The 25,642-nt window shown below is 41.6% G+C and overlaps 2 protein-coding genes across 8 annotated transcripts in view; both read left to right on the top strand.

Annotated features, from left to right (window-relative positions):
• The window catches only part of ARHGEF9 (Cdc42 guanine nucleotide exchange factor 9), a 231,232-nt gene that overhangs the window by 5,042 nt on the left and 200,548 nt on the right, over positions 1-25,642 (top strand). The window contains exon 1 of one of the 7 annotated variants that reach the window (XM_082376651.1): positions 19,124-19,262. The exons of 4 other annotated variants lie outside the window; for them this stretch is intronic. In XM_082376651.1, coding sequence (XP_082232777.1) covers positions 19,254-19,262 — 9 coding nt within the window. In that variant the 5' untranslated portion in view covers positions 19,124-19,253. Of the gene's footprint in view, positions 1-19,123; positions 19,267-25,642 lie in introns of those variants that run through there. 2 more of the 7 variants (XM_082376652.1, XM_082376650.1) reach the window with 2 other exon arrangements.
• LOC309620418 (uncharacterized protein) lies at positions 18,418-19,068 on the top strand (the record flags this gene model as incomplete). The annotated part of the gene is made up of 1 exon (XM_082376762.1): positions 18,418-19,068. The coding sequence occupies exon 1, from the start codon at positions 18,889-18,891 to the stop codon at positions 19,066-19,068; it is 180 nt and encodes a 59-aa protein (XP_082232888.1). The 5' UTR covers positions 18,418-18,888.

The raw sequence follows: 25,642 nt of genomic DNA, 5'->3' as shown, positions 1-25,642 counted from the left end.
GAAATGCAGAAACTTAGGGCTTGAACTCAGCTTTGGACTATGAGCCACAGCCTGATAGATGTGGCCAATAGTAAAAATACTGCCATCAATCTGGTGAAGTATCAATCAAAACTTGATGTGCCCTAGTCTTCCTTTACTTCCCCCCAGTGACAGTCTTCTTGTGAGACCAAGTGGATGGTGATATCCTTCACAGAGATGGGGAATGCAAAACGAAGAGGAGCATTTATAGAGGGGAGATGACAAGTACAGTCTGAGCCAAGTTGAGTCTGAGATGTTTAAACAGCCTCAAATGGGAGATATCCAATAGGCCAGTTGGTGATCTAAATATTGAGCTAAGAGGAAGATTGGGAGGCATTGGTCACAGTTGAAGTTCTGACAGTAGATGAACTACCAAGTAGTTTAAAATGCTGATCAGCCTGGGAAAGTGAGGGGTTAGATCAGAATTTGAGCTTTTTCCTTTTTGTGGTAGTCTCCTACCCTTGAGCAGACCCAGTCCACTCTGTTATCTACTTTCTGGAATTTCCATGGCAACAGTATAATTTCAGGCTTTACTTTCTACAGTGCTCATGTTGCTTCTGGGCTGCCTCAGCTGTAATGTTCAAGCTGGATGACATTGGGTATAATTTAGCCCAACTCCTTAGATCAAGGGTCAGTAAACTATAGCCTGACAGCCAAATCCAGCCCACAAACTAAGAAAGGTTTTTACATTTCTAAATAGTTGGGAAAAATTGAAAGAAGGACAATATTTTGTGATACACGTATATGAAATTACATGGAAATTTATATGAAATTCAAGTTTCAGTGTCCATAAATAAAGTTTTATTAAAACACAGCCATGCTCATTATGCCTTCATGATACAAAGGCAGATTTGAGTAGTTGTGACAGAGACCATATGGCCTGCAAAGCCTAAAATACTTATTATTTAGCCCTTTACACAAAAGGTTTGCAGGTCCCCTGCCTTAGAGCCGTAGGGTTACCATGGCAGTGCCTAAAGGGAGGGGGGCAGGGGCAGGCAGAAGTTCGGGTCTCCTACTTTTGATTTATCCAGAGCACCTGGGGTTTTGCTACATATGTTAGGTTGTTGCTTACGATTTTGGAAAAGGGTTTTGCTTTCTCTGTGTTCTCCCTACCTCCCACACAAAATGTTTTAATACCACTCATTTTATAGATTGTGAAAACTGAGTCTCAAATAGGGAGGGTGCCTTACCCAAGACCACAAAGTGAGTATAACTGGGAAAAGTATCCCCATATCCAACTATACTTCAATTAAAAATAAAAAAGAAAAGAAACACCCAGAATAATTTTTGACCAAATGTATGGGCACCCTGTGGCCCAGTCAAGTTGATACATAAAATTAACCATCACATAGTCTCACTCATCTTCCCAGTTTGCTGTGAGAATCATATGTGTGAGTAGACAGGAAGGGGCTGTGTGAACTTTGTTGTTCTCTACCCATATGGGGAAGAATTATTATTCCTAACAGGACAGAGGGGATGTACACTTGGATGGGTAGAATATGATCTTTTCTACTGCCCTGAATTCAGCCCTCAGAAGATGAGACCCAACTTTACTCTTCTCTGAGTGCCAAGAGATCCAACAGGAATTTCATTCACAAAGAAATATCCCTCCCACCCCAGCCCAAGGCTTCCTGAATTCTCTGCTTGAAGAGGGACTGAAAAAGGCCCCCAAACATCCCCATGACATGATGAGAGGAGCTTCTTCTTAGCCCATTGTTTTGAGAAGTTTGCTCATTGTGCTGTTTTTGGTGTTGGGGGGCGTTTTATGTGTGTGTGTGTTAGAATATGACTAGTTCTGCAAGTGATTAAACTGTTCAGTAATGGAAACTAGGCAGTGGGGGAAAATAAATGCATTCAGCTAGCTCTAAGAAGTCCTATTGCCATGAGGAAACATTTTGTCAAAGGGCCTGTGTAACATACCGGGGTAGTGACACTTAAGTTGAGTCAGCTATGTAGGGGAAAAATCCTAACAAATTTGGATTATCATAAAAAATAAAGGATGAGATAGTGAAGTTTGTGGGGAGTTTGAGAGAGGCAACAGGAATTGCATGTGCAAAGTCCTTAAGGTTGAGATAGTTTGGTATGCTTGAGGGATAGAAAGAAGGCCAGTATGGCTGGAGCACAGGCAGAAAAGGAGGCAAGTGGTATGATAGGAAGGCAGAAAGTCAGACAGGGACCAGCTCACACAGGACCTTGTAGGCCCAGGGAGCTTGCAGGCCCAGGGAAGGTGTGCATCAGCTATACTCAAAGACAATATAGTTCTGTGTTTAATAGCACACTCTCAACCAGACTGCATAGATTCAAATTCTGACTCTGCCACTTATTAGTTTAGTGACCTTGGACATGTTACCTAACCTTTCTGTGCCTCAGTTATGCCCTCTGAAAAATGGGGATAATAATGGTACTATCCATAGTGTTATTGTGAAGACTGAGTAATGCTCACAGTGTGCGTGATAGTGCTGGGCACTGACAAGTGCTATTTATTCTAAGTACAATAGGAAGCATTTGAAGTAGTAGAATGGTGTGATCTGCTTTATGATCTGAGAAGTTGACTTTTGCAGGCTATAGAGAATGGATTGAGGAGGGTGAAAATGGAGATGGCAAGCCCAGTTGAGATACTGCTGCAGAAATGAAGTCACTGGAGCTGAGGAGAGGAGGGCAGATTGGACAACAATTTTGGAGATAGAATCAATGGAAATTGGTGCTGGATTGAGTGAGAGAGGTATAGAACAAGGAGGAAATATGGAAGATGACTCCTAGGTTTCTGGCTCTGCCACTGACTAGCTGTGTGATTTGGGGCAAGGGATTTAACCATTCTAAGCTTTAGTTTCCTTATATATTAGTCAAGGTTCTCCAGAGAAACAGTACCAGCAGGATATGTGTGTGTGTGTGTGTGTGTACACACACAGTTGACCCTTGAACAACACAGGTTTGAAATGCGTGTGTCCACTTATATGTGAATTTTTTTTCTTCCAAAAATATGGACTGCAGTACTATATGATCCATGGATGTGGAACTGTGGATATGGAGGAGGGCTGTCTGTAAAGTTATACGTGGATTTTCAACTGTGCTCTTGCTCAGCGCCCTTAACTCCTGCATTGTTCAAGAGTCAACTTTATAAATAACTAAACACACACACACACACACACACACACACAGAGGTAGACAGGGAGAGGGAGAGAGAGAGAGATTTATTTTAAATAATTGGTTCACGTGATTGTGGAGATGCAAATCCCAAATCTGTAGGGTAGGCCAGCAAGCTGGGAAGAGTTGCAGTCTGAGTCCAAAGGCCATTTGCTGGCAGAATTCCTTCTTGCTAGAGGGAGGTCAGTCTCTGTTTTATTAAGGTCTTCAACTGATTAGAAGAGGCCCACCCATATTGTGAAGTATAATCTGCTTTACCCACAGTCCACTGATTTAAATGTTGATGTCACCCAAAATAATACCTTCACAGAAATATCCAGAATAATGTTGACCAAATATCTGGGCATTGTGGCCCAGACAAATTGACACATACAATTAACTATCACAACTTATCAGTGAAACTGAAATAATAGTAGTACCTGGTCATTGGTACTATTGTAAATATGAAATTAATCTATGTAAAGCACTTGGTACAGTGTATTTCACATAGCAAGGTTTCGATTAATGATCATCTTTATTATTTTAATACAATAATAATCCCTCACTTTTTTTGGTATTTTGCATTTTCAAAGCACCTTCACATATGTGAATTTATGTGGGCATCACAACACTCTTTATACTTAAAAATTGGGGAAACTAAGACTGGGAGAGATGAAGTATCTTTTCCACACATCTATCTTCAAACAGAGCCAGGATGAGAAATAGATGTGTAATTCTATAGTAGTTCCTTGAGCGTTACTTTCCCCGCTTGCCAGGAGTGGATGTTTGCTTGGCTTCCTTCATTCCAGAGGTAAGGGGTATCAGCAATAAGATCATGAATGCAGTAGGGCTTGAGGATAATAGCTAACATTTACCAAGCCAGCGTTCACCTTGTGCCAAGCACTGCACTGCTCTAAGTCTTTTGCATGTGTATCTAGTTTAATCTTCCCAACAATCCTATGAGGTAGGCATGAAACTGCCAGGTAGGTTGTGGAAGAGAGCAGGACCCTCAGGCCACATGCTGAGAACTCAGATGACTTTTGCCCCTTCCTCCCTCACCATTATAAATACCAGAGATTGTGAAAACTCAGGGAACCCATTTGAGTGTTTGTGACACAAATGTATTTGGGTGTGTAAAGGTCAATGAAGCCTGGCAGAATGCCTTTTGTGTACATAGCAGGCACTCCTGTGAATATTTGTGGAATGGATGAGTGAACTGATGAAAGAGAAGAACCTCAGGCTGCCTGTAGCCAACCATGCCTGAAGCTGGCCCTAGAAAAGGCAGAGGCATTTGCAGTAAATGTTCCTTTTTGCAGAGGTAAGATGTCCCTGAACCAGCCAGGCAGTTAGGTTAAGGGAACAGGCTGAAATGGGAAGCTTCAGAAGTCCTTCCTGGGAAAATTGCTTAACTCTTCTGGATATCAGGTTACTAATATGCAAAATGGGGCCATTCTCTCTCTCTCTCTCTCTCTCTCTCTCTTTCCCCCTCTCCCCCTCTCTCTCCCTCCCTCCCTTCCTCCCTCTCTCTCTCCCCCACACACATGCACACAGCCACATAGACACTTAATTCACTTACTTAATAATATTTATTGAGCATCTGCTATGTACCAGGCACTGTCCTAGGCACTGAATGGTGAACAAAATGGACAAAAATTCTGTCCTTGTGGAATGGATTTTCTACTAGGGTAGATACATGCTAAGCAAATGATTCCAAAAAGCATATACTATGTTCTAAGTGCTAAGGAGAAAAAATACAGCAGGGAAGAGGGATAAGAAGTATGTGTAGGGGGGGTTAAATTTTTAGTTTCCTATTTCTAGCTGCACTTCCCTCACAAGGTTGCAATGAGGTTGAAATGTGATAAAAGGCCTATTTAAGAAGCTGTGAAGTTCTATTTAAATGTAAGCTGCAGTTACTCTTGGGGGATAATTTTTCTTGATTCTTATTTGCTGTTCTCTTTTCCATCATCAGTGCAGTAAGAGTTCTGGTCTAGAGGACAAGAAACTCGGGTTATAGTCCTGGCCCTGGCATGACAGTTTATTAAAAATCCCAAATGTATAGAACTTTACAGATTCCAAAGTACTTTTCCCAGAACTGGGTTTTCTGGCTTTTAATTCTTTGTTCTTTCCATTCTCCCATGAAGTGGTGAGAGCTAAGTCACTTTCCTTCTGAGAAGCAGAGTGTTGCCCTTATGTAAAGTGGGAACTATTACCCCTCACTCCTTGCCAGCCTTCTTGGGCTGTTGTGAGGTGCAAACCAGATAATATCATAAAATGAGCCTGTAAGCACTGTTTGCTGTGATCTGGAGAATTGGTACTCCTGCTTAAGTGACTTATTTTGTACTTCATAAACTGGTTACATGTATGGAGAGGGGAGAGTGAGCCTTCAGGATTGAGGGCAACTTTCTTTCCTTTCACAGAAGCTGCTAAGGATAGCAGAGGAATCAGTGAACCTCAGCATCTCCCAGAAATAAGAACAGTTATACAGAAACATTTAGCATCTCATGATGGAGTGGCAACCACTGGTGTGCAGCCCCTTTTCACCACTCTGCTTTAGAGAAGTGGGAACCAGGACTAATCTTCTGACATTTAATACAGAAATGACTCATGACCTTTAAAGACCTCCACTTGCTGCTTAGATATGATCTCATTCAGAATGCTGGAGGTGAGATGGGGAGCACTGAATAAGTAGAATCTTCATTTAGTATCCCCCTCACTTTTTTCTACTATAACAATTCTTCTTTTCTTAACCAAATGTTTTAATCCATAGAGCACTTTCAAATTCATGATTTCATCATCTTTTTGGTAGGCATTATTTGTTTCTTCTATTTATAGATGAGGAAACTGAGGCTCAGAAAATATATTTTTTGCCTAAAGTTGGGGGCAAAGATAATATTCAAACTCTCAAATAATAGTAATTGTTAGCATTTACTGAGCATTACTATGTGCCAGGCATTGTTCTAAGCGCTTTACATGTATTCACTCATTAAACCCTCACCAAGAGCTGTAAGAATCTCCCTGTTTTTCATGTGAGGAAACTACAGTACTGAGAGTCTGGGGCTTGCTTAAAGTGAAGGGCAGAATGAGTACCAGGGCATTATACCATTCTCCCCATTTTAAAGATGAGAAAAGTGAGGCTCAAAGCATTAAGTAACTTGCTCAAGGTCATACAACCAGCAATTGTCAGAACTAAGGTTGAAGCTCAGCAAGCTGACTCTAATCCCTGTGTTCTGAACTCTCAAGCTATACTGCTTCCTTCTAAGTGTAGGGCTCTTTGTAGTCGGGTTAATTGAAGCAGAGAGAAAGAGAAAGGGGGAGGGAGCTTATTAAGATCACAAAGCATGGGCTTCCCTGGTGGTGCAGTGGTTTGGGATCTCCCTGCTAATGCAGGGAACACGGGTTCGAGCCCTGGTCTGGGAAGATCCCACATGCCGCAGAGCAACTAGGCCCGTGAGCCACAACTACTGCGCCTGCGCGTCTGGAGCCTGTGCTCCGCAACAAGAGAGGCCACGATAGTGAGAAGCTCGTGCACCACGATGAAGAGTGGCCCCCACTCACCACAACTAGAGGAAGCCCTCACACAGAAACGAATACCCAACACAGCCAAAAATTAAAAAAAATAAAAAAAAGTCAACACCAAAAAAATTTAAAAAAAAGATCACAAAGCATATTTAACATTTTTAAAATTTAATTTTTAATGAATATAACAGTCACATGGTTAAAAAATCAAACAAACTATTAATATGTATACAATGGATGAGCCCTCTCCACCCAGGTTCCCCCATTAGAGGTCACCAGAATTTCTTTATGTAGATATAAGCAGATACAAAAATATTTTCTTTTTTTCTTTCTTTTTCACCCCCAAAATCACACATTTTATATACTATTCAGCATATTTCTTTTTACTTCCTTTACTGAAGTATAATTAACTTACAGTATTATATTAGTTTCAGGTGTACAACGTAGTGATCCAATATTCTTATACTTTACAAAGTGATCACAACGGTAAGTCTAGTTACCATCTGCCACCATACAATGTTAATAATGTTACAATATTATTGACTATATTCACTATGCTGTACATTACATCACCATGACATTTATTTTATAACTGAAAGCTTGTGCCTCTTAATCTCCCTCACCTATTTCACTCATCCCCTCCCCCCCTCCCCCCTCCCCACCCCTACAATCACCAGTTTTTTTCTCTGTACCTATGAGTCTGTTTCTGTTATGTTATGTTTGCTCATTTGTTTGTTTTTTAGATTCCACATATAAGTGAAATCATACAGTATTTTTCTTTCTCTGTCTGACTTATTTCACTTAGCATAATACCCTCTAGGTCCATCCATGTTGTCACAAATGGCAGGATTCCATTTTTTCATGGCTGAGTAATATTCCCCATTTTCTTTATCAATCCATCTATTGATGGGCACTTTAGGTTGATTCCATATCTTGGCTCTTCTAAATAATGCTGCAATGAATATAGGGGTACATATATCTCTTCAAATCAGTGCTTTTTTTTTACTTTGGGTATATACCCAGAAGTGAAATTGCTGGGCCACGTAGAAGTTCTATTTTTAATTTTTTGAGGAACTGTTTTCTATAGTGGCTTTACCAATTTACATTCCCACCAACAGTGCACAAGGATTCCCTCTTCTCCACATCCTTGCCAACAGTGTCAGTTGTTGTCTTTTTGACGACAGTCATTCTGACAAGTGTGAGGTGATATCTCACTGTGGTTTTGATTTGCATTTCCCTGATGATTAGTGATGTTGAGCATCTTTTCATGTGTCTGTGAGCCATCTGTATGTGTTCTTTGGAAAAATGTCCATTCAGGTCCTCTGCCCACTTTTCAATCAAGTTGTTTCTTTTTTTTGATATTGAGTCTTGTGAGTACTTTGTACATTTTTATATTAACCCCTTATCAGATATATAATTTACAAATATCTTCTTCCATTCAGTAGGCTGCCTTTTCGTTTTGTTGATAGTTCCTTCACTGCACAAAAGCTTTTCAGTTTCATGTAGCCTCATTTGTTTATTTTTGCATTTGTTTCCCTTGCCTGAGGAGACATCTCCAAGAAAATATTGCTGAGACTGATGCCAAAGAGCATACCACCTATGTTTTCTTCTAAGATTTTTATGGTTTTAGGTCTTACATTCAAGTCTTTAATCCATTTTGAATTTATTTTGGTATATGGTGTGAGAAAGTAGTCCAGTTTGATTCTTTTACATGTAAATGTCTAGTTTTCCCAACAACATTTTTGAAGAGGCTGTTGTTTTCCCCATTGTATATTCTTGCCTCCTTTGTTGTAGGTGAATTAACTATATAAGGGCCAGCTTATTTCTGGGCTCTCCAATATATTCCATTGATGTATGTGTCTGTTTTTAATGCCAGCACCATACTGTTTTGATGACTGTAGCTTTGTAGTATAGTTTGAAATCAGGGAGTGTGATACCTCCAGCTTTGTTCTTTTTTTCTCAAGATTGTTTTGGGTATTCAGAGTCTTTTGTGTTTCCATACAAATTTTAGAATTATTTGTTCTAGTTCTGTGAAAAATGCCATTGGTATTTTGATAGGGATTGAATTGAATCTGTAGATTGCCTTGGATAATAGTAACAATATTAATTCTGCATATTTCTTTTTTGCACATAATGTATCTTTGAGATATCTCCATATCAGTCCACAGAGAGCTTCAGAAGTCTCATCTTGGCCCTCACAAATATCTACAAGCCTCTATCCATCTGTGTGTCCTGCACACATCTTTTCTTTACCAGTCTTTGGTAGTGTCCAACTCTCTTTACATCTTCACTCAGAGCCTCACTGCTAGACTACCTTGGACTTCTGTAGAAAATACAGTTCCTAAGTCAAATCCTTAGACTCCCTCTGACACATAAACCAGCATCTTACAAACTCCCTAGTTGAACTAATCCCCTCCCCTCCTACTGCAGTTTCAACTTATTCCTATCATCTACCTACCTACCTATCTACCGATCTACCTGCTTATCTATGTAATGCTTGTCAGGCATCTGTTCTGAGCAAAACTCCATGTTTAATTTGATGATGAATGCTTAGTGTCCTTACTGCTCAGCAGTTTTCAGTTTAAATGAAGCCTGTAAATAAATAAACTTGGACATAGGAGTCAGAAGGGTAGCTGGTTGAATGAGTCATGAGGCCCCAAAATGGAACTGTCCAGGAGATTAGGCTCCAAAACTAAACACTAGTCCTCAGGGAAGCGTTCACTGCCCATCCCAACCTTGAATTGATGCATTATTGGGTTTGACTTTCCCAGAAAGATATTGAGCCTGATATGAAAGCATTGTACTTCCTCTGAAGGGGCTTTTAGACTCGCTGCTCTTTTCCAACCAGTCTTTTCTAACCTGCGTAGAGGCAGGTTGTTTGACCCACTAGCTTGCTTGAAATAGAACTGCAATAAGCACCTCCCCCCCACCCCAAAAAGAGAGAAAGAAATAGGCCTGAGATAGATGCATGCAAAGGAACTGGAGGAAATTGCTGTTCCTGGGTATTTATTCAGAGATGTATTCAGTCTTTGGCCACAGGAGGGTGTTATAGGCAATTTTTCTTGAGGGAAGGGCTTCCTTCTTAGTGGCGGTCTAGAATGGCTTCTGCCAACAAGGAACAGAAAACCAAAGAGGTCCTGAAATTCTCAGCCTGTAATCTGGAACTTTTAGTCCCTTTTGGAGAAGTTCTGACTAAGGAAGGCCCTTGGAGGAGGGCAGGCAGGGCAAAGGTTGGTATTCACAGGCTACAGCAGAGAATAATTCCATGATACATTTCCTCTACGTCCTGCATTGTGAATCAGCAGGACTATGATTTGGTCTTCATTCATTCATTCATTCATTCATTTACCATTTAGTTATTTAATCATTTAAAAAATATTTATTGAATTCCAAGCACTGTTCTAGGTGCTAGAGATACAGCAATGAGCAAAACAGTCTCTACCTTCATGGAGCTTACACTTTATAAAGGGAGAAAATAAACCAATAAACCAATAATTATATAACATTTCAGGGCTAGAAAGAAAAGCAGGATAATGGAATAGAGAGTGATGGCGTGGTTCAGTTTTAGAGAGGGTGGTCAGGGATGGACTCTTTTTGAAGAGATGTAATTAGAGCTAAACTTCTAGATAGCTAGGAGAAAAGTCCTCAGGCAGAGTCAAATTCTTAATCCTGTGTCTGATTTTCCCCGTAAAATGCCACCCCCACAACCACACAATTATATGCAACTTTATTCTTTAACTTAAGCTAATCACTCAGTAATTCCTCAGTAATTCCTCAGAGTACCCCACTTGGGACCAACTCCATGCCTGCCACAACTTTGGCAAGGCTGTTGAAATTTTAAAACAACCAATGCTTTATTTTAAGTTACAACTGAAAACAAGTCATAGCCTTTTGAGTTTTAAGGAAGTTTAAGGACTTGTTTGAGGTCATACAATTACCAAGAAGCAGAGGCTGGATTTACATCCAAAAGTTCTAGCTTTTCTTCCACTGCTTATTTCACTTTGCCATGAGATTCTCAAGGCATTGTGGGGGCACAGCAACACATGCAAGTATCAGCCATTTTAGGTGAACGTGAGTTCACAGGTAGCTCTTCCTAAGATCCAGTGTTTAGAATAAGGGAGGTGACAGTTTCACCATACTCCCCATTGTCACTCCCACCTGGGTATGTGTTCTGAGGGATGTATGGACAAACTGACAAGCAACCAGCCTGGGGAGGGGACTGTAAACCATGCCACCAGTGGAATAGCTTAAAGAAATGGTCATGTTTATCTTGGAAAACACGTGTGTGTGTGTGTGTGTGTGTGTGTAAGGTGGGCGTTCAGGAGGAATAAGAGTTTGAAGCCATGATAGATGTCTTCAAACACTTAAGAAGACTATTGCTTAGAAGGATAGACCTTTTTTGCATCACCCAGAGGATAGCACTCTAACAAATGGACAGAAGCCATAGTATAGTGAATTTTAGCTCAAAATGAATAATGGCTTTGGAAGCTTCAGGGTGAGTTCTTTTTTGTTACTGAAAATATTCCAGTGGCTGCTGAACAAAGCTCATCAGAGAGAGTGGAGAAAAAAAGGTGGGCTTTGGAAATAGATCTCAGTTTAAACCTTGCAATTGCTACATCCTACTTGTATGGCTATGAGCAAATGATGTAAACATTCTTAACCTTAGTTTTCTACTGTTTAAAATAGCAATAACAATTACTTCTTTTTGGGCTTCTGGGAAGAATTAAATAAAATGACATGTTGAAAAGCCTAGCACCATGCTTGCCCAAAGTAGATGTTTCCTCCTCCCCCTCCACTCCCCCTACCCCATCACATATACTGTAGAGAGAATTCCTACAAAGGGAGGTTGGAAGGAAATAACCTTTTTTTCCCATTTCAAGTATGAAATTCTATGATTTGTTCTATAATCATCAACAACAACTTTATTCATTATCTGATTGTGTTTAGGATATTTTACTGTATGACATTGAAATTATGTGTGTTTGTGACTCTTTTCCCTACTAGACTGTAAATTTCCCGAGAGGCTCTCTGTACCCCTTAGCTGTCAAAATAACTGCTTATTGAATTTAACTGATTTGGGGGGTGTGGTGATCTCTGTGCTGAATAACTGAACTGACCAAGAGTTTCTGTCCTCAAGGAACTGATTCTCCTAAATAGAGCTGACATTCATGAATGTGCAAGAGCATCTAGTCATATAGGTAACCAAGAACATGAACAGACAGGATTCAACATCTTCAGGCTGCCTGTGGCAAATATCAGGGATTATCAGGTGGCTGAGGTGGGAGTTGGATGGCAAATAAGCGAGTAGCAGTAGGGGTCAGGACAAAATGTGGAACATTCCTTGGGTGTGCTTCCTGACAGAAGTGGGGCTTTGGGAGCTGTTTGAACCATGAGGGGCAAAGGACAACCTGGTACTGGCTTTTCCCTGAGAGAAGGCAAATATTTAAGACCTAGATATCTTATACCTGGGTGGTAGGCCATTGGGACTCCAGTCAGGATATTGAAACAGTTTATTCCTGTGACCCAGGAGACATCATGTCAGATGCTATTGGAAGGTGGAACATGTGTCACCTAGTGGCATTTATACAGCATAGTGTTGAAAAGCATAGGCTCTAGAGCCAGACTGTTTTGGGTTTGCATCTGGACGCTACCACTGACTAGCCATGTGACCTTGGGCAAGTTATTTAAACACTATGCCTCAGTCCCCTCACCTGTAAAATAAGGACGATAATAGTATCTTCCTCATAGGGTTGTTGTGAGAATTAAAATAATTAATATATGTAAAGGGCTTAGAACAGTGCTCAGAGTAAGTACTCTATAAGTGTTAACTCTTATTATTATTATCTAATGAGGGCCCTTTGGATCCTGAGAAATATACTGGGTGCTTATAGTAATTTCAATGTGAGTTTGGGAACATTTATATTCCAGACTATCTCATGGAGTGATTAGTTCCTCAGCAGTGGCTGGGATAGAAATAGTGATAGCATCTGGCTCAAAGAGATGAAAGAACTTCCCACCAACTGAGATTGTCCCAAAGACTAACAAGTTGTCTTAGGAGAGAGGAACCTCACCATTGTTGTGTGTGTTGGAGCTAAAACTGGATGAGGATGTTGCAGAAAAGATTGAAGGATGGAATTGGGGTTTTGCTATACCAAGAGATTCTGTAATTCCTTGATACTTAGCAGAAGGGCTGCTTTTGAGGTTGGGGCAGTGCTTTTTTATTTTTTAACTTTTTACTTTATATTGAAGTATAGTTGATTAACAATGTTGTGTTAGTTTCACGTGTACAGCAAAGTGATTCAGTTATACATATACATGTATCTATTCTTTTTCAAATTCTTTTCCCAATTAGGTTGTTACAGAATATTGAGCAGAGTTCCCTGTACTATACGGTAGGTCCTTGTTGGTTATCCTTTTTTTTTTTAGACATCCAGAATAAATTTTAATAAAACTATTAAAGTGACTATTAATGTTATTCCAGCATATGCCAAACTGATCACTAAGATGTTGATAGCTTTTCTACATTAGTTTGCTAAGGCAGCCACAACAAAGTACCACAGACTGGGTGATTAAACAACAGAAATGTATATTCTCACAGTTCTGAGCCTGAGATCAAGGTGTTGGCAGGGTTGGTTTCTTTCGAGGCCTCTCTCCTTGGCTTGCAGATGGCCGCCTTCTTGCTTTGTGTTCAGATGGTCATCTCTCTGTGGGTGCACCTGTTGGTGGGGCAGTGCTTCTTGAAATGTGGGAGCCTCATCTAATTTTTTGAAATTGTGAACAGAGTTGAATGGTCACCTTATGCAGAAAGCTAACCTCAAATAGGCTGGGATCAAATGTCATGTTCCAAAGTCTGAAATCTCTCAGAAGCACTTTCGAGATTCAAGAAATAAGAGTTTTGGTCTCTGCTGTGCCAGCAATTAGTTGTGTAATCTTGTGTAGCTTACTTTCATTCTCTGGGCTTCAGTTTCCTAACCTAGAACATGAGGGTTTAGAGTACATTTTCTCTGAGGTCTCATCATGTCTTGCCTTCTGTGGTTGGAAGATACAATTCTCTGAGAAGAAACAAGTGGATGAAGGAGACATTCGTGCATTCAACAGATGTTTATGAAGCACCTGCTAAGTGTCAGGCAAAGGACACCAGATTGGCAAAGCATTGTATGCCATGCTGCAGAATTTCCCTAAAAGGCAGTGGGGAGCCATGGAAGGCCTTTGAGCAGAGGAGCTGTATAACCCAGGGTTTAGCTGCAGAAATTAAATTGATCTAGTTTTTTCAGCAGAGTTTTAATATAGAAAATTGGGTGCTTACAAAATTTGTTGAAGGGCTGAAGGGACAAGGTTTAGACTGGGCCTCCAGGAATGACTCCCAGAACAACACCAGAGGAGCTGTTTTCTCTGCCACAAGCAGGAAGGTGAGGCATCAGGAGCTTTGGGAACACTTCACCTGATTTGCAATCTAGGAATTAGGAATCTGCCACTGCCTTAACTATTGACTAGAGTAACATTATGTCTTCCAAATCCTCAGTAGCAAAATAAATAAATGAATAAATAAAATTTTTAAAAAGTCTCATTCCCTGCTTGTACAAAGACACAAAGCCAGTGTCCAGACACTGGGACCTATGGAAACGTAGCACGGCTGCAGAAAACCCTAAAACCCCACCACTCTACTTGTCACCAGAAACAGCAGAAGTATGGTTTCTGCATTATCACTTTTCTTCCAAATATTGTGCATATGCATATGATTGGCAGAAATAAATCACATCCAGAACACTGGATGCAAAGGAGTCTGAGAAATGACAGGTTGTTGTTGTTGTTGTAGTTTTTGGTTTTTAGCTTTTCAGCAATATAGGAAGGCAGGCTAGAAGGGGGGTGGCATGGATCCGCAGCAACCAATATATAGTATCCACCATAGAATTGATAAGGGCAGAACTGCTTTTGAAAGAGATAATTTGTTCAGGAGAGTAGAAGCTGAATTGGGGAGAGAGAGCTGCACAAGAGACCACAGTGCTGGCAGCAGGGAGAGAGAGGGAGGACACATTCCTTAAGGAGAAAGAGAATCATCAATACTTAGAGACTGGTTGGCTAGTAGCAAGGTGAGGGAGAAGCAAGACTTATGGGTATCTTCTTGGTTTTAGGCTAGTTCTGTGTGTGACATTCCTAAGGGACAGGGATCTCAGGGGAAAGAGGAAGCTGGCAGGGGTGAGAGAAGATGACTTCACTTTTGGACTTATCAAGTCTGAGATTCTTGTGAGATATTCAGGAGGAGATGTCCAGAAGGCAGTTGGAGATTCATCTCTGGAGTTCAAGAGAGCTACCTAGGGGTTATCAGCAGAGAATTGTAAGCTCCCTGCAGGCAGGGACCTATTTTATTCCCCCACTGGTGTCCTGTAACTTTGTTGAAAGGAGGTACATCAGTGTGTAATGTAGGTGGTAGGTAGTTAAAGCCTTGGGAATGGATAGGTCCATCATTCAGTGCAAGTATGGAATGAGAAGAAAAGGGGGCTGAGATTAGAAGAACTTTGAGAAATCATGCCCTTAATGACTAAATGAAGAAGAACCCAAGCAGGAAGTAAAGACAATATAACCAGACAGGTCATGTGGATGGTGTCCCCAAGGCAAATGGAGCATTTCAGGAAGGAGGAAGGCATCAATGGAGTCAAGAGGGAGAAAAGTCAGGGAAGAAAAAGATGGAAAATTGGCCATGAGATTTAGCAACAAGTTGGTCATTTGTTTATATTCACGAGAAGTTGCAGTTTCTTATGGGATGATGGGAGTGAAAGTCAGGCTGCAGTGGGTTGAAGGGTCAATAGATGGTGATGTGGAGAAAGGATAAGATTGCACTTTCAAAGGCAAGGAGAAAGATTCTAGTTGTTTACATTTTGGTACTGTCCTGATCACCAGTATCTGTCTCAACATAATCTAGAAGAGTGGCTTTCAAACTATGTTGACCATTGCCTGCTGTAAGAAATATATTTTACATCACAACCTAGAACATTTATATTTATATGTAAATAAAACAAAAGCTTCAATAAACAGTATTTATCCTAACTATATGGGTATTTCATATAAATGAAATCATATAAAAGCCTTTTGTGTCTAGCTTCTTTCACTTAGCATATATTTAAAGTTCACCTATGTTTTAGCATATAACAGTACTTCGGTTTTTTTATGGCTGAATAATATTCCATTGTGTGCATATACCACATTTTGTTTATCCATTCACCAGGTGATGGACATTTGAGTTCTTTCTATCTTTTGGCTATTGTGAACAATGCTGTTATTCATGTTCATGTACAAGTTTTTGTATGGCATGTTTTCATTTCCCTTAGGTATATACCTAAGGGTGGAATTGTTGGGTCGAATGGTAACACCATGTTTAAGTTTTTGAGGAACTGCCAGACTGTTTGCCAAAGTGGCTTCATCATTTTACATTCTCACAGCAGTGTTATGAAGGTTCCAATTTTTCCACATCCTTCCCAACACTTATTGTCTAGCTTTTTGATTATAGCCATCCTAGCGTGTGTAAAGTGGTGTCCCATTACAAATACGCTATAGTAAATATCCTTCATTTGCATTTCTTGCATTTGATTTGCATTTTCCTGATGACTAATATATTGAGCATCTTTCCATGTGCTTATAGACCGTTTCTTTGGAGAAGTGTTATTCAGATCCTTTGCCAATTTTTAAACTGAGTTATTTTTCTTTATATAATTGAGTTGTAAGAGTTCTTTATGTATTCTAGATACAAGTCCCTTATCAGATATATAATTTGCAAGTATTTTCTTCCATTCTGTGGATTCTCTTTTCATACTCTTGATAGTGTCCTTCAAAGCACAAAAGTTTTTTTAATGTTGATCAAGTCCAATTTATCTATTTTTTTTCTTTTGTTGCTTGTGCTTTTCATGTCATATCTAAGAAACCATTACCAAATCCAAGGTCACAAATATATACCCGTATTCTCCCCCTTTTGTTAAACTTAGGCACAATATCATTTATAATTAATAGTGATTCCTTAATATTATCAGGCTGTTCAAATTCCCATTTGTCTCATAAATGTCACAAATGTGTGTGTGTATGCATGCATACACAAGTTCCACCTGAATCAATAACACTTTTTTCTCCCTATTTACTTGCTAAAGAACCAGGTTGTTGGTCCTGTAGTTTTTTACAGTCTGTATCCCTGTATTGCAATTAACATGTTTTTCTGTCTCCTGTGTGGCCTATAAATTGATAGCTGGATCTAGAAGCTTGATCTGATTCAGGATTTTTTGTTGTTTTGGCACAAATCATTCGTAGGTAATGTGATGAGTCAAAATTTTAAAGTGAACATTTCTTTAGGTTTTATTCTATCTTGTAAGGCTAGGGGCCATTTTGCTTATGACCTGCATTCACTCAGAATTTCCAGTCACTTAGTTAAAATGGGTGACTGTCCTAGGCTCAAAGATTTCTAGAGAATAGAGAGCAATTCTCATTCCTCTTCGAGTCTATAGTATGCTGGAAATTCCAGAAATTAATTTGTTCTATCCCTGGATAATCTAGTTTCTTGCCCCTCTCCACCAATATCTATGTGTTCATGTTTACAGTCCTAGAATGTAAGAGTTAAGAAGGGCCCTTAGAGATCTTCTGTATAAGTTAGTCCTGGATTTTTGAGGGCCCAGGAGCCTGCTATATATTTTTTTTTTTTCTGAGGTGAGGGTTCGGAGGTTTCACTGAATTCTCAGATAGGTCTAAGTCCTCATGTGGCAGAAGGGAGATGGAGGCCCATAGAGGGGAATGGAGTTGCCCAAAAGTCATACAGCAAGCTTGAGGTAGGGCTAGAAGTAAATCTGAAAACTTCCTGTCTCTAGTCCAGGGTTTTTCCCCAAGTTTCGGACACCAGGTCACCAACACAGAACAGGGCAGTGATTTCAAGCAGACTGCAAGTTTTGTAGAGGGTTTTCCACTGCAAAGCTGTCTTCTCTTCCTAGTACCCAGTATGCTGGAAGAGTGCAAGCTGTCATAGTGTAAAGAAACCATAAGTAGGAAAGGAAATCTGACCTGCAAGTGCAGAGATATCAGAGAAAGACAAACAGAATTGGATTTTGGATAATTTGTTGAGTGTCCTTGTGGTTCTGTACACAGCACTGATTTGCTGAACTTATATAGCTAATTGTGAGTCGCCTATAAATACTTAGACAGTGGCCTAAAGGCATCTTTGCTTCCTCCTTGGCCCAGGCTCCAAACAAAGTGGCTGCAAAGGATCCCTTTTTCCCCCGTTCCTTTTCCCTCCTCCCCACCCTTTTTCCTTCCTTTCCTCCACCGTTCTCTTTCTTCATCGTCGTATCCCCCTATTTCTTCTTTCTCCTTCCCATGTTTCCTTTTCTTTTCCTCCTGCTTCTCATGGTCTTCTCCTCATTCCCTCCTCCCTCCCTGCCATGCCCTCTCCCCTTTAGCCCCTTATGTCCGATCCCTCCCTCTTTCCCAATCCTTTCCCTCCTCTCTCCCCTCATCTGCATCAACCCATCCACAACATGCTCCCCACCCCCACGCCAGAACTGGCAGCCAGGGCTTCCAGCTGGGCTGGATGAAGCGGGCCTGCTGGGGGAACCGTGGGTTCTCCGATTGGCTGCCGCGGGTAGCACGCCAGCTCAAGTACCGCCCCCCGGCGAGTAAACGCTCCTCTGCGGCACCTGCTATTGGCCGGCGGGCCTGTCAGCAGCCTGGGTTGTGCCTCACGCAGGCGCCGGCAGTCGCTCGGAGAATAAAAACGTAGTCTTTGGATTGGGGGGTGGGGAGAGGAGAGGAAGAGAGCCAGCGAGGCAGGGATCGAAAGAGTGGCTGGCAGCCGGGAGCTTCGCGAGCAGAGAGAGCGTAGGAAAGCGAGCGAATTAGAAGAAGTAGGGGAGACCGAGACTGACCGGTAGCCAGCCAGGCAGGTGGACGGACGCACCCCCGGACAGACAGACTGAGCAGGCGCCGGAGAACCTCGCTCTGGTTCCTCCCGCCTTTCCCTTTGAAAGCCAGGATTTTGCCTTTTCCGTGGCGCCCGAGAGAGAATGCTGGACTCTGCCGACTTAAGCGCAAGCTAAGATTTCTCAACTAGGGAAGAAAGATCAGCTCAGTTCTGAGAAGGGGGGAAGCAAGCACCCCTGTCCCCATTCCCCCTTCCCCCCCTCCCATATCAAACTCGGGCGCCAAACCCAGCCCTTCCCCAACCACCCGACTTCCTCCTCTCCTTTCTAGCATGGTGGCTGTATGGACAGTCTGACAGAACAGAGACTGACATCTCCCAATCTGCCGGCCCCCCATCTGGAACACTACAGTGTTCTGCATTGCACCATGACCCTGGATGTGCAAACTGTAGTCGTTTTTGCCGTGATTGTAGTCCTCCTGCTTGTAAATGTCATACTCATGTTTTTCCTGGGAACGCGCTGAATGGAGTCCAGCCACCTGAGCTGTTTCGAACTCTCGTTTTGATTTCATCCCGAGAACCTCCAAGAAAGAAAAAAAAAAGAGAGAGAGAGAGAGAGACAGAGACAGGGAAAGAGAGGGAGAGAAAGAGCAAGCTTTCTTACTCAGGGGGGAAAGCGTTTTGAGCTTCAACATGGCCTCGCTGTGATATGTATGACGTTGGTATATTATCTCCCTAAATCTTTTGTTATGTCTTGTCTTTTAAGTATGCCTGTGAGTGTAGTTGCTTATTGCTTAAGTGAAACTGTTGATAAAGAAATGCTTTCTATTTATGTGTGCATGTGTGTGTGTGCATTCTCCACCTATGTGACGTTCATGAAGCAAGCTCTATGTCCTTATACAATGGCTTTGCTGATTGTGGTGTCTTGTCAATTCGTTTTCTTTAAAACTACCTTTAAATTCCATCACAGAATTTCAGTCAAAATTTCTCTCTTGCCATCAGAAGCGCATTTGGGTTTGTTTGGGGCAAGGGGGGTTGTGGGAAGAGTATGATGAATTTCTGGCATCTTAGGGAAAACAGTATTGCACTAGATGTTTAGAGGGAAAAATTGGTACAAGGAATGAATTTAGGGAAAATGATTCTTCAGTCTCTAATGAGAAGCGAGAATTTGGAAAGTGATGTGGTGGGGTGCGTTGTGTTGGCAGTTGGTGACTGTGTTCTCTGAATCTTAATTTGCTGTACAGGGTTTACAATTTCCAATTTGGAAAGAAGCCACCTTTAAAACATTTTTTAAATCATTAAATGTCAATTTCTTTGGAATCATGGAATGGGGTATAAAAGCGTTCTCTGATCTTTATGAATTAGCAAGAGAAGACATTGACAGTAACTGTTTGGTTCTTTTTCCCAAAGATTGTACCTGTGAATTTGAGTTTGGGGATTTTCTCTGTATGTCCTCCAAAAAACAACAAAAGCCAGCTCTCTACCTACCTTGGGAATAATGTATTTAGATATGCCTCTTTGGGGTAGTCTCATTTGCAAAGATGTTCTTGAACTACATTTTAAATAGAACTTGCTAGTGCTAATGAGAAAGTGGTTTTGTTTGCTTCCTTGTTTGTTCTTTAAAATCAGAAGTCTTTCTAATTAGAAGGTTTCCATGACAAAATGAAAGTATGTATCATGCTAAATTGAGAGTTTTGAGCACCCCCCCCCAAAAAAAAGTCTGGATGGAATGGGATGAAAGCTCTGGAAAACATGAGCTAGAAGCAGCATTCCAATTTGACACTTATTTGCATGTCTGTATCCGGTGGTAGTGGTGGTGGTTGCTGTTAATATTGCTATTGTTATTATTTGTATATTTCTGTTTCCCCTAAGAAAGCTCTTGGCAAAGCCAGGAAAAAAATTGTCTCTGATGCCAGTGTTCATAATACCCCCCACCCCCCACCCACTGACGTAGGCAGGTCTTCTTCATTCTGTTTCTTACCTGACTTGAAAGAGTGCCAATTATGTCTCATGTAGCAATGAATCAGGGCACATACACATCCACACACATGTTCCCTGTACACCCATGTGGGCGGCTATTCATGAGTGATGTGCAAATCTGCTGGCATTGTGCTCTCAAGTTCCATGTACTGTTGTTCAGACTCTTTGGAAATGATTTTGAAGGCTGTGAAGGGGGCTCTTGAAATTGTCCTGACTTCAGGACCCAAAGAGTATTATTTTATGGTTTTAGAAGAGGTTTTGAGCCTCAGGGTGTGCTCTCAATGGTTCTGTGTGGGTGAGCAACTGATTTTTTAATTCAGTTGGTACCATGGTGTAAGCATGATCTGGGAAGTCTGCTGGCATTGACTCTTATTATTTACTCTTTAGTCCCTTTGTGGGAGTCCCTGGGTTGAACTAAGAACTTGTTTTTTGCAAAGAGAATCTAGTGAGTCCCTTTCCCCATCCCTCCCTGCATTTGCGCCAACAGTATTGTCTAAAGCAAACTGATATTTTAGCTGGGCACTTTGTTTTGAGACAGTGTTGGAGAGTGAGGAAAGGCTGTAGGATGGGCAGCTGCAGACCTCCGTCCTCTCTGTTCAGTGACTGTTTGACATTGAGCAATTTTTTCCTCCTCAGTAAGTTTGGGATTCCCTATAACACTGGCATTTGGGGATGGTTGGACTATGTTCTTGCCTTCTGTGATTTTGGGTGTCCATAGGCAGTTGAAATCAGAGGCTGGTGAACTGGAAAGACAAGTGAAAAGGCAAATGAAATGTTAATCAAGGGGTGATGGGAGTGGGAAGGGAGGAAATATCTGTTTGCTGGTATCTGGAGAAACTTAAGTTTTACCTAAGAGATTTTTTACCTAGTTATGTGGGAAGAAAACTGGACTACAACAATAGAATGCTTTTTGACTTTTTTCCCCCAAGGGGGAAAGGGTTCTCCAAGGCTGGTCTTTGAGCCAGGTTTATGACAAATTATGTGTCATGAAATGCCACAGCCTTCACCTCTGGGTGCCTGACAGACCCTTGGCAGAAAGCCTTTGGGAATGTATTTGTGTAGGGTGTGTGACAGTATGTACGTGGGTGTGTGTGCACACCCTACTCTGTGTGTGTGTGGGGGGAGGGGTGCACACTCCTGAATGTGGATGGGGGTTGGTTGTGCTAGGAATGAGGAAAAACAGCAGTTTCACAGTTCTGAAAGGCCTCCTTGTGCTATGGCCTATAAGGATTTGACTGGTGCTAGGATGGATGAGTGTCCCCCCTACCAGTTTTCCCCCTACCACACACAGCTTCAGACTAAAGGGGTGGCTTGAAAGAGCCCTTTCATCAGTAATTTAGTTTGTGAAATGGGTAAATATTTTTCAAATTAACTTATCTCTAGGCAAATAAGGGGATGTTGCTAGCCAGATGGCAGGCCACCCTAGAGCAGCTAAAAGGGAGTTTAGGGAGTAGAGAGCAGGGTGACTTTTTACTTGTGTGACTCCTAAAGGTTTGGCATTTCTCCTTCAGACTTGTGAGGGTATGCAAAAAGAGAAAAGAGTGGGAGAAAATGAAAAATGCAGCTGAGAGGAGTGGAACCCTCTGCATTTTGACTTTTTTTTTCCTTTCCTGCCTCTTCATCTTCCCCCTTCTAAAACTTTCCTACCTCCCCTGATACAGCCTCCTCTCTTTCCCCCACCATCCCTGCTGTAAGTGGGTTAGAAGGAAGAGGGCTTTTCCTCTCTGATGTGTCCCAACTATTCCTGACCAAGTTCCTTGTTCCCTTTCCTCCTCTCTGACTCCTTTGTAGAGGATAACTTTTTGCTACCAGCTCAGGAATTTTGGCTCCCAGCTCCCCACTAGGGGATTCAAGAAAATGTCCTCAACCAGTATCCTAGCAACTCCTGCATCACTCAGCTCCTGCTGAGCTCCAGAGCCCACACTTTAAATGTCCAGGCACCAACGCCTTTGGAGCAAGGGGGGGAGCTGGCAAGCAGGACTTGAAGAGGTGCTTTTGGGGAGAGGACAAATAGAGAGCAAGATCCTCATTGCCTGCAAATGCCTAGAAAACATATCCACAGAAGGTATACAGAGCTTAGCTGCATCCCAGCCATGGGACTGTTTATTGGAAGGCTCCTGGGTTCAAATCCCTCTATAGTCACCGCCTTCTCCTTAAGATTAAATGAGCCATTTCACAGCCTAGCTTTAGTGCAAGGAGGTCTGCAGGCCCTGAAAAATATTTTTGTCTACCATGCCTTTTGGCTGACACAGGGAGGTGGTGAAGGGATAGCATGGTGGGAACAAACTGAGCAGTGCTTTACCCCCCATTGAGACAGCCTCTATCTGTCAGAACCTGTAACATCTGCCTCTGCACTGTGCCCCAGTTTTGTTTGTGGCTAGAGAACCCTGCCCAGCCCAGCTGCAGTGTGGAATTTGCTTTTTCTTTTTTGTTTTATTTTTGTTGTTGTTGTTTCTGTGTTGCTGGTCTCTGAATAGTTTCCAGCTGAGATGGCTCGGCAAATTGGATAGGCCAGTTTGATTATTGGTTTGGTGAACAGGCTTGGGCCCTGACTCAGATTTTCTCATCCACTTGTATGTTTGTGTGTGTGTGTGTGTGTGTGATTAAGTTGCTAGGGACCTGAGGGATCCCAGTGAGCCTTTGGGTGAGGTGCTCTTCTGCCCTATGGTGAGGCCTAGACTGAGAGTGCTTGGCTGTGATCAGAGGAAACACTCTGGCAGTTGCAGGGATGCTGCCAAAGCATGTCCTCCTTCTTGCCTCTGTTTGCCATCTTGGCCTCTGCTCTCCTTGGCCTGTGGAGTACTTGCTCTGGACAGAGACATGATTGGGAATTGAGCCTGTTCTCCAAAAATAACTGCCTCCTCAGAAGACCTCCCACAGACCATCTGGATTCAGTCCCAGTGGCTTTGCCCCAAGAAGTGGGATGGAGGTGGGGAATCTTAGACTCTCGAGCTCTTATTTCTAGCTCTGCAACTTGTTTAGGCCAACTGAGTCTCTGGCTTTCCTGGAATCCTTGATCAAAGCTTAGCTCTTTTCATGTCTACCCAGAGTATTTCCTGTCATTAGGTGGGTATAGATACTCAAGAGTATTTGGCATGGTGCTTTGCCCTGGCACCAAAGTACTGAGTGGAAAAACTAGAAGGGGGCAGGGCCTAGTGGAGAGAGAAGACTCAGGAAACAGTCCAGTAATGACAATACTAATAATCCCTTGTCAGTGCATGGGCCTATAGGGTTTACAGAGCAATTCCGTATCTTTTCTAATTTTGAGCATCACATCAGCCTTGTGAAGTGGATAGGGCTAATTGTTATTCCTGGTTTTACAGATGAGAGAAGTAAAAGAGAGATTGGTGGGATGGGAGAGTGGGTCTGCCTTTCAAATGGAGAGTGGGAGAGAGTCAGAGTTGATCATTCCCAGCTAGTGTGAAGCTGAATGGAGTCAGGTGGAAGGGGAAGAGTGTGAGTCACCCCTGAAGTCATACTAGCTTCCTCAGCTACTTGCTTTCAATTTTAGTGCTTTTTCATACCTTTCATTTATATAGCAGTTCGGCACAGAATTCTTTATTCAATAAAATGTTGCCTTTTAATCTTGAATATACATCAAACGGTTCCCTTTAGTCTTATGAAAACTCACTATTTGGGATCTTCAAGGAGAAAGGCAGTGTGAATTGGTGAAGTCTAAAATACAGAATATTTTGAAGGAACTACAGTTTTCATACAATTGTCCTTCCTTTTAAAGAACTCTAATTTTTCTATATATATTTTTTAAATGTGCTGCCCAGAACTGATCATGCTACTCCAGGTGCCACCTGATCAGGATCAAGTACAAAGGGACTTTGATCTGTCTGTGAAATATTTAATATTGCAGTCTTCTACTGGTTCTCAATCCTCAGTGAACATACAGATCAGCTGGAGAGTTTTTAAGTACCCATGCCAAGTCTCCACTCTGGGAGATTCTGATTTAATTTTCACGGGATTGGTCCGAGGCAGCTTTTTTTTTTTTTTTTTTAATTAAATTTAAGGCTCCCAAGGTGATTCAAACATGCAGCCAGGGTTAAGAGCCTTTTGGGCTGTAGGCACAAAGCCTTTGCTGTCTAGTCCAGTCCTCTGTGCTGTTGTGAAATTGGCCTTTTGAACCAAACTTATTGAATTTTGTTTGGCTGATCCATTACTCTAGCCTTTTATGGTTTTTAAAAATTTTGCTTCATTGTGCCAAAACGTAGCAGTTCCTTCTAGCATTGCATCAGTTAAACTTATTTTTTTGGTTGGTCTATTCTAGCTTTTGGCATTTTACATTTTTTCCCCTTAATGCCATGAAACAGATTAGCAGTCTTCTAGCATTGCATCATTTGAAAACTGAATAAGTATCATCCAAGTTGTTGATTCAAAGAAATGTTTAATATAATGGGGTTAATGCTAGCTCCTCTGGCAACTTATCAGAGCTGCCTCTTGGAGTTGGAGCTGGTTAAGTTTTGTGTATATCTGGTCAGCCAGTGCAGAATCCACTGGGTGCTACCATCATCTATCCTGTCAGCATGTTAATGAGGATAATGCGGCATGATGGATTTGTTGTATGCTTTGTGGACATCAAGATGTATGCTAGTTTCATAGCAATCATCTACCAAGGCGATGACCCTATCGAAAAAAGGAATATGAGTCACTTGGCATCTTACCCCTGGTAAATCCTGTTGCAGGCTCCAGGGTTCCCTAATTTTTTTCAGTACCCCCAAACCATATGTTTCCTAATTGAGTCCAGAATTTGCCTGAGGGTCAGTGCCACAACTGTAAGTTTTGTGTACCACTTTCTTTGCCCCTCTTTGGAAAAGCGGGACATCATAGATTTAGCTTTAAAAGAATATATTTGGTTATGTGTATAGCTGATTCACTTTTTTATAAAGCAGAAACTAACACATCATTGTAAAGCAATTATACTCCAATAAAGATGTTAAAAAAAAGAATATATTTGGTTTTCAAACAGTTTAGGAAACTCTTTGTGTTTCTCTTGGTTGGCTGAATTGTTTCCATTTACACAGTGGTTCTCAGCCCTGGTTGCACATTGGAATCACCTGGGGAGTTAACAAGACTAACAACAATTCCTAGAATCTCTGGGGGAGATCTGAT

The sequence above is a fragment of the Balaenoptera borealis genome (genome assembly GCF_965194805.1).
Source record: "Balaenoptera borealis genome assembly, chromosome: X".
NCBI classification, from domain to species: Eukaryota; Metazoa; Chordata; class Mammalia; order Artiodactyla; family Balaenopteridae; genus Balaenoptera; species Balaenoptera borealis.
This window is presented reverse-complemented; position numbering and strand designations above follow the sequence as displayed.